Consider the following 20,962-nt stretch of genomic DNA (forward strand, 5'->3'; position numbering starts at 1 on the left):
TTTCTACTGTGGACTATACATTTCCTCCTACATACTATATTTAAAAGAAAGTAAGAAAAAGTTGATAACTTCGGCTAATCAGGGGGGTTGGATTGAGGTCCCCGTCAAACTTGGCTTGAGGATCCCATCAAGATATTAAAGTGAACATCAAACACTAGATGTACATACTTAACATAATTTACTTGATGGATTCCAACTCTTAAATTCCATGTAGGTTTAATAGTCGTTGAAACTGGATTAAAATAATTAGTAGTCCACGTTACATTATTCAAGCAAGTGTAGTGCCATCATGAGGTTGGTTGGTTAATGTACGAAATCCTATATCACTTGCAATCAGTGTAAAACTTATAAGGATTTTTAGAGTGGGGATCCATCGTGTAAATGACGCTTTCTACGCTATCTAGTGTTTCATGTCTGCTATTTTTAAAGTTTTGGGGTATTTATTGAAAATGATTCAATAATGAAGAGAAAATCAAGTGATGTATGTCTATTTGGGAAAAAAAGCATCACAAAACAAGAATAACTAAATACAATTTATAAAGAGTACAGCAATTAAAACAGTTCAGAGGAAAAATATAGTGTTCTGAATATAAATAATGAACATTTTTTAAAATAAAAAAAGTTTTAATAAAACTTTCCATTGCACACCAAATTAGAAAGTGTATATAACTTTCCTAGGCCATATTTTTAATATGTTTTAATTATCTTTCCTGCCATCGTTTACCAAGGAGCCTTTGTATAACTATTGAAGGTGTTGCAGAGTTGGGGGTGGGGGGGGGGGAGTTTCAGAGTGAAAATGACCTATTGATTACGGCTTGACCTCCGTGTCAATCTATGGGTATTTCAGTGCTCCTACACCAAGAAGTCAATAGAGTATGTTCTACAGGAACTTAGTAAATCATCTTATAATGGTTCTTCAATCACTTCTATTCACAATTTACATACAAGTACAAATTACACATATGGGCTTGTAAATGAACTCAGTGAATGAGGAAATTCATAAGAACGTATCAAAAGAAATAGATGACATTGTTAATCATAAACATGGAAAATGTGTAATCTTTGTTTTATTTCACCAAAACAAAGTAAAAACAAAAATGTTGTGTGACTGAGAGAGCCAGTTCTTTTGGACAGTAGAATGTCCTTAACACATTGATGATTATATAATTCAAGAAAGCAGACAATCGGATGGATTCATCAAGAATTCTGTGGTTCTCACTGCTCTTCACATGAACTAAATTAAAATAAATACCACAAAAAAAAAATCCAGTCTTAGCCTTTGTCATAGTGCTGAAAACACTGGACCCCGAGACGTCCACTCACGCAGAGCTTTGCAGATACAGGTGGATACATCTCACCTCCGCAAAAAGCTGCTGGAAACATTAAGTTCTGCCATCACTACCGCTCTGTCCATTCTGGGGTGGACCCTGGAGAGGCATTAACTCATGGTGCTTGGCTAAAATCCCATGAGAAAAATAAACTGTGCACTGAATTTTACAGTAAATACGAGAGTGAGGATTAAAGACTGACCCCGTGGAAACCCAGAGCAAAATGTGTCCCAGTCTAGCTTTAAAGACCCATGAGGGAGGTGGGCTTAGCTGACCAGGTCTGTGCAGTAAAATCCCGGGGATCTCAGGTACCCCATCACACAGACACACGTTTATATGTAGTCACGAAACTGATGCTTTGATCCAAGAGAATTATAAGGAAATTACCCTTGGAGGTGAAAGAAGCTTTTACTCATAAACTCAGCACAATCTCTCTATCCTGCTTGGAATTTTAACTTTCAAAATATCTTTCATTTTGAAACAAATATAACTATTTTGAAAACTTTTGTTCCTACTGATTTGATGCCTTGTCCTGCACACTGGCCCCAGAGTACACACACGGTAAACCCGGATTGTGCTTCAACATACACTATTTAGTAATGATTAATTATTTTTTCGTGTTTTGTAAAAACAGTGTCTAATTACTAAACCAGAATAAGCTGTTTGTAATACTTTTCAACATTGTGCACTTGGGGATGCAAAGAAAATTAGTTAAGTGAACTAATCATTTTTAGTAAAGACTAATGATTGTCCATGTCAATACAACTTAATCTGTTTAGTTTCAGAATGTGTAAAAACTAAAGTGATTTAAGGGGAACGGGTTTACATGTGAATTTCTAGTAAACTCAACTAATCCGGGATTACAGTGCAGTGCAAAACGTAACAATTACATGCTTCCTTTCTCACGTCATTCTGAGTGCTGTGAAAATCTCTCAGAAACAAAACTAAATTGATTTAAGGTAGGAGAAAGTCACGGTATCAACACGGTGACAAGTCCAGAAGGGCTGCTGCTCTATCTTTTGTTCTCATAAACCACATTAGCAATATTACATACACTAGTGGCCAAAATAGTGGAAACGCCTAGCATTTTTGGCATTACACTTTAAATATTACTACACGAACATTGGCGGTAATGTTTATCAACAATCAAATGTTTACAAATATCATGAACAATAAAATAAGTAACTGGGGCAACAGCTGAATAAAGTTCTGAAATCTCTAAACATTGGAAGTGTTTCCACAATTTTGGCCACTAGTGTAAAACATGAATCTAATCTTTTTTCCCCATAAGAAGCCTCCTTAAGGCTGGCCTCCTTAGAGAGCCTGACGTTAAACAACCTTGGAGCGGAGGAATCATAGCCGGTCATTATTGGCATTTTGAGTTTTTGCTAGCTTGACAGGTACCGGCAGTCTAGGGCAGACTTGGTAAAAGGTGTGATGATAGTTTGGTGTCTAGACCAGGAAAGGGTCAAATTAATTAGCCTTCTGATGGAAACGCAACTGACTTGAGACTTCTAGATGTGCTTAAGGCCCGAGGATGTACACAACATGGGAGGGATCGATATCGGAGGCAGGATTTTAAATGAACATTGCTTATGACCTCTAGCTGGGCCCATCATTGTTTTCACTGCTGCCTTTGTTTTTTTCATGGAAATTGAAGAAAGGATACTGTATGAGAGCAGGAACTGTATTAGTCAGGGTGAACGCTTTGGGCCTCTCTCTCTCTCTCTCTCTTTCAGAGAACGGTCAAAGCAGCACCACCCTAATTAAACTGATGTTGTTCCTGCTTTCAACTGATGCTGCAAAAATAACAGTGGAAAAAAAGAACTAAAGATCACAACCATACATTGTGCAGAACCTTTTGTTTAAGGTCATGTAACACGCAAGCAGTGTTGGGCATTTCAGGTCCAGAAGCCACCAATCCTGACCAAGTTTTTGTTTCTACCAACCAGTTGAGCATGAAGAGTCACAGTCACAGAGTACTCAACTGGTCGGTAGAATCAAAATCATGGTGTGGATTTGTAGCTTCTGGACCTGAAATGCCCAACATTGCGTGTAAGAACAACACAAGACATACAGCACTGTGCAAAAGTCTAAGGCTGCCGAAGAAAACAATGTTTAAATGATCTTCTTGTTAGTGTGAAACTATGATTTTATGTCTGTTGAAGTGCGTTAGCCTATTTGCAGCAACCAATCAATATATCCATGGATTTGAGTCAACCACTAGCACACCGTGCATTTTTTCTAATCAATAATTTACAAAATTATTTAGCTAATTATTTATTTAAGGGAGTCGGTGATGAAATTTAACAAATACATTAAATGGCTGAGGTGCCCCTGAGGAGAGGTTTGGGAACTGAAGCGGTGGATCTAGCCGTCCAACAAGATATCAGTAACTTTTTAGAGAACAGAAGAAATTCTTGTTAGTTTTTTATTGTGTTACTCTTCATTTGCAAATCTTCTAATGTTTAAAATCTGTCTGAACAAATATACACTTACAACCCAGGTAAATAGCTTTGAACACTCTCTTTGGCTGCTTAAGACTTTAACACAGTACTGTACATCTGCAAGATTCTTTACTTCCCGGAAAGCTTAAACACAATACCATCATCTGCACCATACTCCTGGACAAGCAAACAAAACAGAGCACTATCACCCCCGATTCAAACGGTGCTGTTTCAGACAGTACTCTGATTAATTCCGATTCAAACAATTGACTCCTCAGCTCTAACGCAGCAGGCTGTTATTGTTCTGGAAAACTGCCGAATAGAGATACACTGGAGCAGCTGTCTTATTACCCTAGAAATACCCCGAGCAAGTAATTACGGGCCTAGAGACGCCTTTTGTAAAAGACGCTCACTGTGATTGTGGGAACACATTGTTATACATCGCAGAGTTTAAAGGGAAACAAATGGAATCAATTAGAATATCTGCCATTGCGTTTTATGGTCACATTCCTGGCGTAAATGGTTATGGGCACATCTGAGGCTACGTGGGAGCTCGTGTGATGGATACAGCTGGGGTCGTTCCGAGAGGCCAGGTGGAAATATGAGGGATCCGTTTCTCAGGGAAAGTTTGGGAAAAGCCATTGAAAGAGCTCCTTTCCCTTGACTGAAATTCCTGCATTCTGAGACAGAGTTTTGTAAAGAGGCTTATATCTCGGTGACAAGCAATTTCTACGAATAACATGAGAAAGACGAAATGTAATACAAATGACAGAAAAGTTAATGGTTAGAAACCGAATGGGAAACGAGATTAAGCACCACAGATGGTCATACAGATCAATTTCAGTGTATGTGGCTATCATTTCAATTTGGATTCAGCTTTTACTAAAGTTCATTACAGCAGTATAATCATCCAAATGGCAAGCATAAGGCTTTAGGACCTTGGCTTGGCTTGATAGAAGGGGTTGCTGATGTATATCACGCGCTGCGACGTGGTACATCTGGATCCTTCCCAAGAACGCGGTCTCGGGCAAAGCTCAAGCCAACAGACTGCGCAGCGGGGTCTCCCAGGGCGTTTGTACGCAAGGTGATGCTGACGGGAATACCGCGATCGAGGACGGGCCGCCTGCAGCCCTTCAGTGGGTAAGATGTGTTTATCCCTGCAGTGAAGCGACCGCCCCTCTCCACTCGCACCGCATGGCAGGGTCACGACTCAGAGGGAAAGGTACAGGGTAGCACTTCTTCCCCATCCTAGTGATCCACGTGCGAGCCCGCTCACCTTCCTTTCTCCCTCGATGATTGTGATAGGCACTGATGAGGTGGGCCACTTGCTCTTCGGAGGTAACGGCTTCTCGCAGTTCCACAGCACTATTATCTAAGGGAAAGGGCGACGCTCTGTTAAGTTTCCGGGTTACACGGCTAATCTGCTCTGCCCTCCATTCCACTGCCTTAATGCCATGTGGAACACTATAGCACCTCTTTATCGGCTGGTTCCCCAGTTAACAAAGCAGGAATTTAGTTCACGTACCACGGTACATGGTTCTGACTTTAGAAGGTCAAAAGAGATAGGACATAATTACTCCCTCAAGGTTCAATTCCTCTGCAGCTACTGGGATTATTTATTTATCATTATATATTTGTATTTTCCCTATATACCATCTTCACTTTGCCAGGTAATCTCATTAAGGTGAAGAAGGCTTTTCCAGGGGGAACCAAAATTTATTCAATCCAGGTAAAACAGCTAACACTGTATATTTTGTTTCAGGTGCAAATGTCAACAGACAAGGATGACAATGTTCTTTAGTGATAAGGAACCTGACCTATTATGTTGAATGAAAAAGAATGACATATCACGTGGAATTAATATTAATCATGCAATTACCATAATAATAATAATAATAATAATAATGTTTTCAAAACACCCTTTAGATTCAGTTGTGCTCAGGTGCGGAGTGAAGTTGAGGAAAAGGTTTGCTGGACATTAAAAGTTCTGGAAGAGGCAGAAAGAACCAAGGACTATTGAAAAAAGTCTCAGAATCAGTAACATTTAGTCACGGGTTTTTACATTTAATGACGACTCAGTGCTTCCTTTGGAATTCATGAGTTTAAGGTCAAAATAACAGTGATTTTTTTCCCTTGATGTGCCACGGCGACCCAGTATGGCTGAGAAGATCTGCTTGGATCCTCCTGAGCTCTCACCTGCGCACAGAACTTCGACTTTGCCACGGCAAGGATGAGCTTGACGATGGGCTGTAGCTGTGACTGCAGAGGGGTCGCGGCCTGGATGACGGCGGTGAACTCCAGAGACGGGCTTTTACCTGGAGGGAAGTAGCATGCCATCACTGCGGGGACACCCACAATCCCCTGCGGGCTGACTCAGGAGCTGCTTCACTAAAAGCACTTCCCATTAGAGCAGTGTTTCTCAATCCGGTCCTCAGGGACCCCCAGAAGGTCCCCGTTTTTGCTCCCAGCTCCCTGCCAGACAGTCCACATTTTTGCTCCCTCCCAGCACCCTGCCAGACAGTCCACATTTTTGCTCCCTCCCAGCTCCCTGGCAGACAGTCCACATTTTTGCTCCCTCCCAGCACTCTGCCAGACAGTCCACATTTTTGCTCCCTCCCAGACAGTCCACATTTTTGCTCCCTCCCAGCTCCCTGGCAGAGAGTCCACATTTTTGCTCCCTCCCAGCAGGGTGGATGTTTATCACAGTCCCTAAGGACCAGGCTCAGAAGCACTGCATTAAAGACTTCAGGATGATTGGCAAACTCTGTGTGTTTAAAGCCCCCCTACCCACAAGGTGATCCAGTTTCCCAGCATCCACGTTGCTTTTCTGCCTAAGACCACATGATGGGCACATCGTAGCCATGTGATTATCTTTGTCTTACTGTTCAAAGTGTCTGCTTACATAAATGACATTCTCTATTGGGAGAAACCCCCCCTCCCCCCCCCAAGTGCACCTTTACAGCTTACATCTTTTTCTGTTTTAAATGCAAATTCGGTAAAACGTCAAGGTCATCTTTTTCTCTAGTGTTCCATCTTGAGGTCAAATGTCCAGAAAGGCTAATTCACTCCTTCAGAAGGTTTGGGTAAGAAAAGCAGGTCTGCGCTTGGTATCGTCAGAAAGTACTCACTGAAGGAACCTCATTAGCATTGACAGAAAGGGGGCAAAACTCAACCAGTCCGGTAATATAATAAAACACTGTGTTTCAGCCGACCATGATAACCACATTCAGCTAATCTGACAACCTGGGAGGGTTTCACCCATACAGGGAGAGAACCGGTTGCCGTGGCGGCAAACGGAATTTCTCATTTTCCTCCGTGATCGTATTCTGTTCCCAGAGGAGCCTAAACTGATCCACGGTCGAGCAGAAAGAAAGATACAACCTTGCAGTCAGCTTGAATACAATGTCTGCCGATACAAAGAGGGCAAGTGACGAGACAGGGAAATGCTGTATTCACACAGATGAGGATTAAAATGGACCATTCCGTCATTTCATTTTATTTTTAGACAATGTCTTCATGACCCTGTCCAGGATAAACATTCAATAGATAGATGGATAGATCATATTAATCGTATTAAGATTATAAAAGCACCATACATTTGAATATGAAGACATTAGGCTGACATCTTGCAATGAAACAAAAAAAATAAAAATAAAAAATTTTCACGAAGCGCAACAGAAATGACACATCGCGGAGCAGTTGGAAGTGTTTAGTGCCATAACGTTGCCAAGCATTCATCCCACAACCATCTTAAACACTTCTGCATGAGTTAAAACGGGAGATGTAGGATAATAATAATGACATAACACAAGCGGCTTGGACTAAAAGTGGGGGATTGCGTTTTCACACTCTAAAATGTCTAAAATGTATATTTAATGCGCCAGCACCCTCCCTGTTCGATGCTGTTACCATCCGTCGTGGATAAGAGAGGATTTCGAAGGAGTCAATTTAAGTAAGTCAGCTGATAAGCTACTGAACCGTGATCACGAGATAAGATGGAAATATAATTCTACTACATTTAATACCTTCGCATTCTTAGAATTTCAACACGTTCTGCTCGTGTTGATGAATGTAGTATTACTGATACAAATTCTGATATATTAAGTTTTTTTTTTTTTAAATCTCATCTCCACCATATAAAATTCCTGCAAATATATTTAAAAACACTTGATTGACAAATTGATGTATTCACAGATCTGACTCTTTTTTTTTACTGTATTATTTGAATTTAGGTAACTGACTAATTGGTACATCAGGGGGGATTTTACTGGGAATTACACCAATAATGTTCTGGTTACAATATATAACCATTAATAGCACTGGCATATAGGTCTATTAAAGAAAATAAGCTTCAAGAACACGTCCAATCAGCTTCAGCTGCCCAAATAATGGCACTTATCTGTATTCTCATTGGTGGAGCTGGAGGTGCCCTGATCATGACAGGTTGCTCACTCTCGCTCGGCAACGGTGAGTTTTTTTTTCCACAAATGCAAAAATGTGAAGACGGGAGCAGAGAGCTAACAGTGTCACAGAGCCGACACCGTGTGAGGAGTCAAAAGCAACGGCTGTCAAGCAAAAGTAGACAGGATCCTCACAGCTCTCAGAAATCACAAGTGAGCTTCCCTCGGCCTGATTCCAGAGGCCTGAGCACCGCTAAGCACGTCAAGCCCTCATTCTGCACCTGGCTGATGTTTTCTATCTGTGGCAACTTACAGTTTCAGAGTAGCAAGCGGCTGGAAGATGGATCAATATATATCATCCAACTGTTTATACCATTCATCCTGCTCAGGGTCACGGAGGGCCTGCAGTCTACCCCAGGCAGCATGCAGAGGTGCATCCAGACCATCTGACACACAGAGCCATACATTACGGCCAATTTAGAGACACCAACAAACCAAACTGCCCGCGTCCGGGAGGTAACATGTACATTTCATGTTAAGTCTCCACGCTTTCGAAATCACAGGAAAAAAAATCAATGCTCTGCTTATCAAGCGATGGAAAAAGTGACACAGATCATGCATCGGCAGGCACCGATGGCAGAAAATTTAACCGAAAACAGCAGCACTGATTTGACTGGCCAGACATGAATCACAGAAAGCGCTCTGCTCTAGTCCATAACCCCTCTGGGGAAGATAAGACTCTACAAAGTAGTAATCCTCTTCAGACTTTACGGTGTTTTTGCTTTTCAGAGAACATTATTGTGCACCCAGATCTTTAAGAAATATAACAACCATCTTTAATAATATTTGTGTGATTTTATGATGCATATCGGTGTATGACTGGGGTGGCAGTGAATGGCTTAGAGGGTAAGGATACTGTGTCTGTGATTGGAGGGTTGTTGGATCATATCCCAGTTCTGGCCAAGTAATTTCACCAACGGGCCCAAAGTGGTCATTTTATTAGGTACGCCTACTTTCTATCACCGCTCCAAACAGACGATCCTGCAACTGCGACTGAGTGCATACAGCAATCCGTACAGGGTCCGCTAAAAACGCCAGATCCAAGAGATTTCCTCAGTAGGTGTGACTGTCGGTGCCGTGGACGGTGGTTCTCGCAGAAGGAGCCACATTCCAGGGATTTTCTCACACCGCAGTGTACGAAGAAAGGTGGGAAGAGCAAAACACATACAGTCGATGGCTGAATGTGCAGCAAAACACCTTGCTAACGAGAGAACTCTGAGAAAGAATGGCCGGACTTGTTAAAGCTAACAGGAAGGCCATAAGTGCAAAAATAACAGCTCGGTATGACAGAGGTGTGCAGGGTGGCACCTCCGAGCGTACAACTCATTAACCTTTGAAGCCATTCAGGAGGGAGCCAAAGGCGGGTCCTTCCCCATCCTAGCTGGGTGCATCTAATGACCACTGCATGTAAGCACAGAATTCAAACAGCCCGCATGCAACTGCTAACAACATTAGAAATGTCTAATTTCAAATTGAGGCCAGGAATTTCTTGTGCAGACTACAAACCAAATGATTTATGATTTATTGCAATTAAAAACAAAACAGAAAAACAAGGACCCTCGGAGGAGAAGAAAAGAAGAGCAAAAAGAATGAAAAAGAGGGGTCGTGACAGGCCTGGTTTTTATCCTCGAAAGAAAAGTCTGAGATTGTTCTTGGTGTAACTTTAGTAAGCAAGAAGAAGCAGAAATTATAGCAAAGTTGCTTCCTATCACATTTTATCCCCTGCTGTAGGTGCTGTGAGGGGATACGGATTGGCAATTTGCAGATACGTCCTCCACAGCACAACAAATTGGCCGCAAATCCTGTATGTGGCCCAAAACAGAATATCCTACTAAGTACACAGCTGTGACTACAATGGAAATGTTTCCATGTGCACCGGCGCAACATTCATCTTAATTATACGACACAGGCTGTCTAATTCTAGCAGACTGAGTGTCACTGCTTCATCAAACTGGCATTTCAAGAGTGTGTTTAGTTGATAGTGTACAAGGGGTTTTATACATGTCAGATCATATTATAATCATAGTCAATAAATTGCAAATAAAATTTTGGGGAAGATCCATCACTGGTTGGTATCCGGTCATGCACCGCCGCCAGTCATCGGAGGTGCTAATTTTTGAACGGTACTGATTTATATTTAGTTCACCTCATCGGGCGGCGGTACGGAAAGTCATGCTGGGAAATTTTGGGGACGGATGGTTCCGTGGAATCGGAGCGAGGTAAGGCCAGAGTGAACGAGCCCTTTCTCAGAGTCGCTAACGCCCATTTGCACATATTTGAAAAGGGAAAAAAATAGCTCAGTGACACTGCCGATGTCTCATAACCAAAATAGCTGAGTACGGAATGACTTTCATAGCCATGCTGCTATGAAACTTTTATGTCGTCTGCTGTTACTTCTTCCACCGTTGTCTTCATTGTGATGTTCACCACCACAGTACATCTACTGGTATTGGAACAACTACACTGGTTTTTATGCTCTACAGGGCTCCCTGACAACCCATGATGTATTGCCATATGTAATATTTTGCATAATGTTTGACTGATTACATTTGATAATGTACACGAAGATGAATTGCTTGTCGGAAAAAAAGATGGTTACATCCCCACCACTAAAAGCTACTGGGGGCAGCTGGAAATGTCTTAGGGGTTGTGCGTAAAAATAAAGCACTCTAGAAGGTTTTCACTATGGTTCGTTTTTTGTAGCACAGTAAACATTTGCCAAACGGTGATGTTTCACGCATCTGTGTTAAAATCCAGTCAATGCTTAGTTAGGGGTAAGAGTAACATCTCTCAACTCACCCAGGGCAGCGTAATAAAAGGGAAAGTTTGCAGGATCCGTAGAGAAACGGGGCAAGATGTAGAGTCCCCCAGGCTGTGCGTTCCACATTAACTTGTTTCTTGATATGTGGGCGTGCACTCGATCCTGGATTATCTAGTAGGAAACACAATAAATGCATAAATAAAGAAATGAACAATATTAGTGGCGGCAAACATTGAGAAACACCACGGGAAACACGTCTGTAAGATCTGGTTGACGATATCTTGTTGATATAAAATAATTCCTTCCTGAGAAGCAGGAGATTCCTGATTTATTTGAGCTCAAGAACTTTCTTAAGTGACTGGCCTAACATGGACTTTATTCAGAAATTAAAACACGAGAATCGCATAAAACTCTAAACATGCACAAGAAGCTAAATAAGGTGAGAAATACTATGAATGAGCAAACGCGAGGCGTTGATTTTTACATGACAAACAGTCCATCGCAGCATGTTCCAAGACAATCTGGAATGGCCCTTTCATCACACAGTGTGCTCTACATAGGAGGTCAGTCATAGTCTCCTCCATACCACTGGGGGGCAGTGATCTGGGGTAGGGATGTGCTGGCTGGGTGGGTATTAGGGTTATGAGTCTGAAGCCGCTGTGTATGTGGAGTTTGTATGTTCTTTCCATTTTAGCAGGGTTATCTTCTGAGTGAGAGCAAACCGAGAGCAGGAAGCACTTTGTTTCTCCTGTGGGTACTAGATGTGCATCCACAGGACTGTGCCTGACGTTCCCCCCCTGCAGGATCCCGTGTGGAGCCTGTGACAGCCACACGGCTCAGGCGCGCGCGGCTCTAATCCGCCCGTGACGCGGGCCGCTTTGATGCTCCCCGGCCGCCCCGCTGCTCACTCTGCTTCTTTGGCTCCCTTTCATGTGGCGTCCTGCGACGCTCCGCGAGGATGTGGGGCGGGGAAATTAGCCGCTGATGTGTCACGTAACAAAAGGAAAACAAACTGGGAGGGTAGGAGAGGATTCCAGGCACAATCGGATAATCCGAGGCTTTGATTCAAATCGGAATTTGTGGCCCTTTCTGTCACAGAACCTCATCCCTTGAAAGGGTGTAAAAACAGGGATAATTAATGAACAAATAATCCAGCAATTCTATATAGACACTGTGCTTAACAGCCTCTACTTCATTAGAAGCCAGAGGTGGAAATTCCAGGTCCAGAAAGTGCAAATTTCAACCGACCAGTTTATGCTCAACTAAGCTGAAACAAAATCTTGGTCTGGATTTGTACTTTCTGAACCTGAACTTTCCAGCTCTCTCAGAAGCCATAAAGGGTGTGGTGTGTAGCACGCTGTGCCCCTAATCTGAAGGCCACTGGCTCGACTCCCATGGCTGGTAAAGTGATGTTGCCACTGACACTTAACCCCAATCGCACCATGGCCACAGCTCGACCGCTGCTCTCTGATCCTCACTTCGCATGTGTGTCACTTTGGACAAAAGTGTCTCATGAATAAATGTAACGTGATAAAGATCATCTTCCACTCGGAAAGTGAGAAAGAGGTGGCAAACGAGTAAGGCGTGCTGTGAAAAAGGTCTGAACCATGGTGACATGGCCTCTCCCTAGCACCGCCCACTTCCTCGTCACCGGCCAATCAGAACAGCCCATTTAAGAGTCAACGATCACTCTCATATGCTACAATCAGGTCATGTGACTGTCCGCTGTTGCTATTGTTTGAACCGAATTGACAATTGCTGTCTTTATTTAGGCCTCCCCAGTGTGGACCTATTTTCAAAGCGGGGTCAAGTGAAGACAACAAGAGGTACCTGCAATACTGCCCACATGCCTAGAAGCACTTAAAAGGGCCAGAGATCGCAGGATATGGTTCAGATTTCCTCCAAGTCAGAAGCTTGGGATAACAGTGCATGGCGAGAGAAACAGGAGCTTCATTGCTCCTGGACTGAGGTAATATAAGCAGGTAATGGAAGAAAAAAGAATCAGGCTGCATTAATGGCCTGGCTGATCTGCTGCAGCCATCGGCTTCTGCTTCGGACTCCAGCACACAGTGAGGGGGAGGGAGAGCATGAATTACCATGGTTATCCCGTGTCAGGCCGAAATGACACCCCCCACACCCGCTCGAGCTCAAACCAAGAACCCCATAAAGAGAAACACTTACCTCTAATGTAGTTAATACTATTTTTGCTACTGAAGAAAAATAAGCATCCCACAGGAATTGAGTCTGTTGCCTGAGGGCCAATATTTTGTCATGGTCCACAGATCTTGTAATTGAAGGAATCTGCGAATAAATTATGAAAAAAAAGACAGGGAGGGAATTAAACACGGCTGGCAGAGCACCGATTGTTTAACCGGCAGGTACAATCTGCCTCAACCTCAATGAAGCCGACCTTCCACACCTCTCCGCTGCATGTTCAACGTGTGACATTAAAGGAGCGAGATGGCGAAAAAAATGCGTCATCGCAATTCTGCTCGGGATGCTGCATTTGCGCGCGTTTATATCTCAGCCAAGACACAGTCATCTTCCAAAATGGCTGTCCTTCAAAAGAGCACTGTAGAATTCAATCAGTCTAGCAGACATAAGCGTTGACCTTTCGGTGTCTCTCTTATAAGGTAAACCTGGAGATTAACCAGTTTTTACAGACCCTCAGAGTCTGACAGGTTCTGCCCGTCCAACTTCACAACTGCAGACACATAAAACACTAAGGAAAAAGAGCGTTGAATCAGGATAAGCAAAGAAAACCATTATGAATTTGGAAACAGTGGATATACAGTACACTCATCCTGTTCTATAAATTTACCACTTCGGATGAACTGTGGCAGGGATCCTGATCCCGATCCCGAAAGGTTTCTGGGCTGTGGCACACATCCACAAGGTTTAATAAACAGAGACGCACGATATAAATAACCAAAATTAAATTACACCTCCCATTAGTGTTTATGTGTCTCCCCAGTAGGGAAATAAGCCTCTCCACATGTTTCGCTCGTCGCTGAAGTTCATTCCTCAGAATAATTGAACGTAATGAAATTCCCCTCTCTCAGCAGGTGCAGAAACTCAATTGCTATATAGAATTAGGGCATTATCCTAGCTTAAACCTGGACTCTACCCCCCACCTCGGCTCACAGACAGGCGCCCAGCGGCAGGACAGAGAGATCCGCGTGGACATAAACACTGCTAATTCGCCAATCACGACAGAGGATGTAATTTCAGCTTGTAATTAAATAACCCGTTAATTCCGCACAAAGATGAAAAATAATGCGAGGTATTGCAGTGACAGCAGCTTCGTGATGATATCTGCATTTTTAACGATGATGTATGGAGGGTAACCTGCACTCTCAGCTGCAGTGGTCGTATTGCGACCGCATTTGCCACTCTGAGCTGAGGCACCGGGATCAATGGAATAGTGACTTTCAACGTTTTTTTATCCTAAAATGTGGACCAACATAAAATTCAAAAGTGAATTATAAATATTTATATTTGCAGACAGATCAGACAAATGTCACCAAACACGCATGCACAGACGATACACCATGCTGCTGATATTTCAATCCAGAAGTGTATTTTTAAACAAATATTCACATTCAAAAATACACTGTTTTCTATTCCACCTATATTTGTGTGCTGGTAATGCAGAAGAGCACACATTCTTGTCACTCTTCCATGGAAATGCTGTCATTAATAGTTTGCTCCTTCCACTGAGAGCCTCGGATCCAGCAGGTCGGACGTACTGCGATATCTACGTGTAATTAGCGATGGAATACTTTCCGGGGGGGGGGGGGGGGTGACTTTGTTGCTAGGGACGGAGAAACAATAGGCACCGCTAGCCTAAAAAAGCGCCCATTCAACACTGTATAATCACAAGTAATTAGGAGACCGGCAGTAAATCCATTAGTTGCTTTTAATATTCCAGTCTTTGTTAAACTTGACTGTTGGACACATATCAAATCAAAATCACAGTGTTCCGCACGTATATTTGTTAGCAGAGTCTGAAATGCAATTTCCATGGCACTTTGGGTTTGTCCAGAGGTTAGTGGATGTAAGCTGAGTCATTATTAATTGCTGTAATTTCTAAAAGTGTGGAGTGTGTGTGTGTGTGTGTGTGTGCATCTGTGTGCATGGGGGACAAAATCTCTTACAGGGTTTTCTTCATTATTTGCCCCTATCTCTCTCCCCTTCCTGTCGCATTTAATTTTCTCTCTCACTTTCATTCCTTCGGTGACATTTCGCCTCTCCTATTTCAAGCGCCCTTTTTTGCCACGCTAATGACTCGCTACCTTGAAGCCACAAAAGGGCAGATAGGCAGCTGCCGCTATTAGGTTCGGTAATTAAAGAATATAAATATCATACAGCTTGCAGGCTGTAACGAATGAGGCCATATATTGATATACGGGCGCCAAGAGATGATGCGATATGGGCGTCCTTCTCAGTGCCCGTCAGAAGACACAGTGGCCTTTTCCCTGCCTGTCAGCAAACGGTTCCCTCTGAGGTCAGAGTTGCGGCTACGAAAAATACCCTGCCTCCAGCCTACGGAGAAGCTGAGAGCTTTGAGGATGTAATGAAATGGGCGAAATAAAAATGTTTTGCGGGGCTGTTCAGAAGAAGCACATGTAGACATCTTTGCGGACGTGCGCCTAACACACATACATGCAGTTGCACACGTATGCGCACACTCTGGAATTCCACAGGGCAACCCACAGATGTTAGATTACCGTAGTAAGAGAAGAGATTACCGTAGTAAGAGAAGGGATCCAGGACATTTTTCCAAAGAAGCGAGGCTTGTCAAGATCGATTATGAAAGCAAAGATTTGCCAATGGATCAGCAGAACATGCTTACTGCTGTTTTCTGCACTGTAATGATTTGCATGGTGTTGGATTTTATTTAGACATATCTGACGGACCATCATGTTAGGCTGAATGTGTCATTTTTCATCTTAGTCGTTTTAGAATTAATGCTAGGAAGCTCGTGGCCAAAATTCAACACCCATGCGTCACGCCTCTGCTTTCCTTTTGCTAAAATACCACTATTTTACATTTTCACATGATTCTGCCCGAAATACTGTCTGCGCTGTGCTTTATCTGACAGTGCTTTTAGAAATGACCGGTTTATTTTGTATCTTCTTCAGTCACTGCACGGATATCAAGGTGAGCCAAACCACTTATAAGCTTTTAATCTCAGAATAATGAAGAGCCATTAACGGTCTAAAAAGATTTAATTCCTATTTATCTGTAATACAAGTGGGAAACTTCCAGAAAATGCAGGCTCCACAACTTTGGCCTCAGCGGTTGCACTCTCGCAGATAAGATTAAGATTGTGTTTCATGTCTGAAGGCTTCAGACTGTGTGCTGCCAGGCACTGGAGAGTCATGTCATGTGACCTTCCCCTCCCATCCCTACAGCCGCGGGCCGCTTCTCTGAGACAGGCGCCCTCCATACCTGCAGCAGAAGCCTTTCGTCTCCGATGATGGCCGCTTTGCTCCAGTCGATCACTTCTGAGAAGGGCAGCTCCCAGCCGTTGCTTAGCAACACTGGGATGCAGGCCGCCTGAAAGGAGGGGGGGGAGGGCAAAATTAACGAATGGCATGCAGGAGTCTGAAGGCTGCAGGTTCCGGAAGGGTTCTGGCTCTGCTCCCGGGTCTGAAACAAAGGCTTTAATGAAATTACTTTAATAAAATATCTAGCAGCATACCTGGCAAACATGAAAAACTGTAAAATATTGAAGTCAGTTGGGATAAAAGTGTCACAGCAATTAAATAGAGTTAAAATGGACAGACTAACCAAAGAGGGCAGTATTAATCTCACGACAGCCGCTTCGTGGTCTAGAAGCAAACACCAATAACCTACCTGCTTAAATGAGCAGAGATGCATTCTGGGAGATCGTTGCCACAGGTACTTTTTCATTGTCTTTCAATATCTTAATCAATGTATTTTTAAAAACCTCCTGTAGACTTCCTGTTCGGTGCACGTCTAAGCGTTCAATAAACAATATAATCTGAGGGACTTAATTCGTCACATTACATGTTCAATACAATCAAAGAAAACAATGTAAAATATTTTAACAAAATGACAAAAAAAAAATCACTCCATCTTGAAAGCTGCCCTTTTCATTTCTGCAACATGCTGAAATAATTGGATATGAGAAGCAGGCAAACATTCCCCCTGTTTGCAAATCTGGGTGAAGATGTTGAGTGCCTTTGAATAATGGATGACTCCTCGTAGGTTGGTCGTGCACTTAATATGCCGTGAAAGTGTTTGCAAAGGTCCAATGAATCCTGGAGCAAGTTTACTTAATTTCAATAATGGCACCACTCAAAAATTCACTAAACACAATTCTTCTACGAAAAAAGAAATACGTGCAGAAATTCAAGCATCGGCAATTAATTTAGCAGCAAAAACTAAAGCAAACATGAAAACAGAAGCTCTTTTTAATATTTGCAGAAATACTTAAGCTGCAGTTTAATTTCACGCAGTGCTGTTGCATTTGTGTTTGAAACCACACTGGGTCATGAAAGCAAGGAAATGGCAACGCAGTATTGCAGTATCGCAGTATTGCAGTATTGCAGCCCGCCTTTGCTTCATATGGAGTGTATAGAAATAACCTACTGCTTTATAAATTATTTTCACGATGAGTTTGAACACGCAGAGGTTTGATTGTTTTTAGTAACCGTGGGACTACTTGGGTCGAAATGTTAAATAACAGACATGCACAGCTGTGGTTCCTTTCCCCTCCCCGGCCATCTCTCTGATTTCCGATCAAGAGCGATCAGTCTATACTGGCCCATCGACAGCAGTGGCTGATGCAGGAAACACCCACGTGATTTTGTGACCCCCCCCACCTTTAAAAATCAACCTGTATTTTGCCATATCTGCACAAGTCCTTGTAGAATGTGGGACCTCTAACCTTCCTGCTGAAGAAAAGCACCAGAGAGCCATTGGAGTTTCCAGGTCTTTGTATATCTGCTCTCTGACTCTTCAAAAGTATCCCTTTTAATACACTGATGCCCTAATGGCTGGTGCAGCTGACATTTGTGCAGGCAAATCACAGAAAATCACTTTAAAATAGCTACAGGGATGTTAATTTCCGGTGTGTGTGCAGGCTACAGTGTGCCACAGATTCCAATGGAGAGCAGCAGCAGAATCTGGCCTGTAACATCTCATTCTCCAGTATCCCAGTGAACCCACCCCACCCAAATCAGGTCAGATTATGCGTATGAGTGAATATAATGAACATTCCTGAACTATGACCTAAAAGAGAAGGTATGGGATCATACATTGACCTTGGCGATGCACGGAAGAGACTGAGCAATGGGTGGTAACAGATTTCAATGGGTGGTAAAAGATTTCAATGGGTGGTAACAGATTTCTAGATAGTGAGTTGCCTGTAACAGATTGTTTGAGGGATTGTTACACATCACTCACAGTGACATTTAAGGAAGTAAATGCAGCATGAACGTTACACACTCTTCTTTTTGGCTTAATGTCAGAATGTAGAACAAACAAGACTGGAGAGATGGATGGATGGAATAATGCCTCCCTGTTTTCAATCTATTTTTCAGGTTAGCGTTCATTTTCAGGCTCTTTGCAGGCTGCTAACAAAGCCAACTCAAGACAAAACACTACACAAAGCACTCCTTAAACAACAATGCACATCGCCAGGCCATCAAATAAATCCCAGGACTAAAGGCACAAGTTGTATGAGAAGCTTCTAGCTTGTGATCCCTTTCAGTCCGGTCGATAAATGGCATCGGTATTGTAAAGCAAAGTATTAATGGAGAAAAATCTCAGGAACTTAAGGGAAGGTCTCAAAACAGGAGCATTTCTTCCTGTGTTATGCTCGTCAGAGACTCATCTGGGCAAATAAAGATAGATGGGATTGATAAAAAATATTGTCGCATAAAGCTAAAGAAACTTAATTCTTTCACGAAGGATTTATAACAATGCCAAAGGTGTCCATCTGTGATCTGTGTTCGATGAACAAATAAATGAGCCCTAATCAATTCTGCAGTCAGCTGGGGCAGTAGAGATGGATTTCAATGACTCCAACGAGGATTTAAAACAATGAAATAAATGACTGGGGTGTAGATATCTTAGGATCCACCCTGCCAAAGGAACATCATCAATGAAGTCCATCCATCCACCTATCCAATCCCTTATAGTCACAGGGCCAATGAAATGCACAAGAATGAATTTTGATGTTGTGGACAGTGAAGGCTTATAAATTAAAATCACATTTAAGATGAATCTGATGTTACATATAAGTATCACAGAACATGAAAAAATGAAATCTAGAAAAGCACCAAAGCATACCTAATGCCCTTTTGGCACACAACGGTGGAGTGTAGGGGCTATTTGAGAGCAGAAAGTCTAGAGGTCTCTGTGATGAACAAACACGGCACGTTTCCGGGGCCGTTTAGATATTAAACTTCATATCCTTACAAGAAGGACAAAAACCAGAACCTCTTAGAGTGTAATTAAAATGACGTAAATAAAATGCATTAGCATGACGAAGAAAAGCATCTGCTGGGCTTTTGTATGTTATTGCGGAGGTCAGGATCCCAGCTGCTTTATGCATATTTACAACTGATATGTGGGAAACCGACTTTTAGGGTCAATGGCGGACAGTGTCACTGGGACAGGAGCTCAGCGCCCAGAGCAGGTAGCACAGGAAATGATGAGTGTCGACACCAACATGCACAGTGAAAGAGTTCTGCAAGACTTTCCAAGATTGTTTAATTTTCTTTTTCTACAAGATGAAGAAGGTTTTTGTTAGTCTGCATATAAATAATTGTTTCTATTTTGAATTTGAATCCAGTGCGCCAAGCCGTGTATAACACATGTCTTTGGTAAGGCAGAGGGAGGTGTTAATGGTAGTGGGAGGTGGTGGCGGAGATAAAGAAAAAAGAAAATCCTCCTCCGTATCTACAGTGGTGCAGTTTTGAGGCCACTTTTGAAAATATGACAGATTGTCAATACCAATAAGGAAACATCCAGCCTGGGGCTCCTCAGATCTGTAAACCTCAGCTGGCAACGGCTGCAGTTGGTTTCCAAGGGAACCGTTTAGTAACAAGGGGGAACGAGTGGTTGTGGGGTTCTTTTTTGTTGTGTTGCTGACAGGGTCTCCTGACCTACCTGGAGGGCCTCTAGGAAACGGAAGGAGCCCAGTCTGCGTCCTCGGGGGACCAGGCAGAAGCTGGAGTTGTGGAGAAGCTCCTGGTAATCGAACCTGCAGAGACACAGAGAGCCATGAGCCTTGGGACACAGTGCTCAAACAAGAAATCAATCGGCCAATCAATGAATCAGTCGACCAAGCAGTGAGTCAATCACCAATCGATGGATCAATCTAATCATAATCTTGTAGTCAATCAGCCAATCGGATATTAATGAATACCACACAACCATGTTTTAAACAGGTGGTTTTACAAAGAGATCTAATTTGACCTCTGACCTGTTGTAATCTGCAGGCAACGATATAAGATGGATTGCGATATGTATCTGTTCAGTAGAATGTCATCAAACGTGGCATCCAGATCCAACAATTTTATTACAGATGAACAGTAGAGGAGCAAGTGGAATATGACTGAGAGCTGGTTAACACTTAACTTAAGACCATGTATTCAGTAATTTGATAATAACTCATAATGTATTATAATGTATTTATAAAGCATTATAAACATGATCATAAATATTTGTAAAAAGGCTTAATGTATTATAGTCATGTTTATTATGCATTATGACTGCCTTATGAAGCTCTCATTTATAATCTACTAGATACCTTTATAATGCAGTACAAAGCATCCATAATGCTTATACCAACCATTATAATACATTATGAAGGTATTTATAGTGTATTATAGATGAGAGCTTCATAATGCATAAATCACATGGTTATAATGTGTTATGCCTTTTGATAAATATTTATAGGCATGTTTATGATGCTTTATGTCTGCA

General features: G+C 42.4%; 1 protein-coding gene across 2 annotated transcripts in view; it reads right to left on the bottom strand.

Moving 5' to 3' along the window:
* LOC111836091 (exostosin-1) overlaps positions 1-20,962 on the bottom strand; it is a 189,210-nt gene that overhangs the window by 18,086 nt on the left and 150,162 nt on the right. For both annotated transcript variants that reach the window (XM_023797052.2, XM_023797051.2), the window contains exons 3-8: positions 20,144-20,237; positions 16,451-16,558; positions 13,178-13,297; positions 11,035-11,167; positions 5,972-6,090; positions 5,052-5,147 (exon numbers count right to left, since the gene is read on the bottom strand). In XM_023797052.2, the coding sequence (XP_023652820.2) occupies positions 5,052-5,147; positions 5,972-6,090; positions 11,035-11,167; positions 13,178-13,297; positions 16,451-16,558; positions 20,144-20,237 (670 nt within the window). The remainder of the gene's footprint in view (positions 1-5,051; positions 5,148-5,971; positions 6,091-11,034; positions 11,168-13,177; positions 13,298-16,450; positions 16,559-20,143; positions 20,238-20,962) is intronic.

This window comes from Paramormyrops kingsleyae, chromosome 19 (genome assembly GCF_048594095.1).
Source record: "Paramormyrops kingsleyae isolate MSU_618 chromosome 19, PKINGS_0.4, whole genome shotgun sequence".
NCBI lineage: Eukaryota > Metazoa > Chordata > Actinopteri > Osteoglossiformes > Mormyridae > Paramormyrops > Paramormyrops kingsleyae.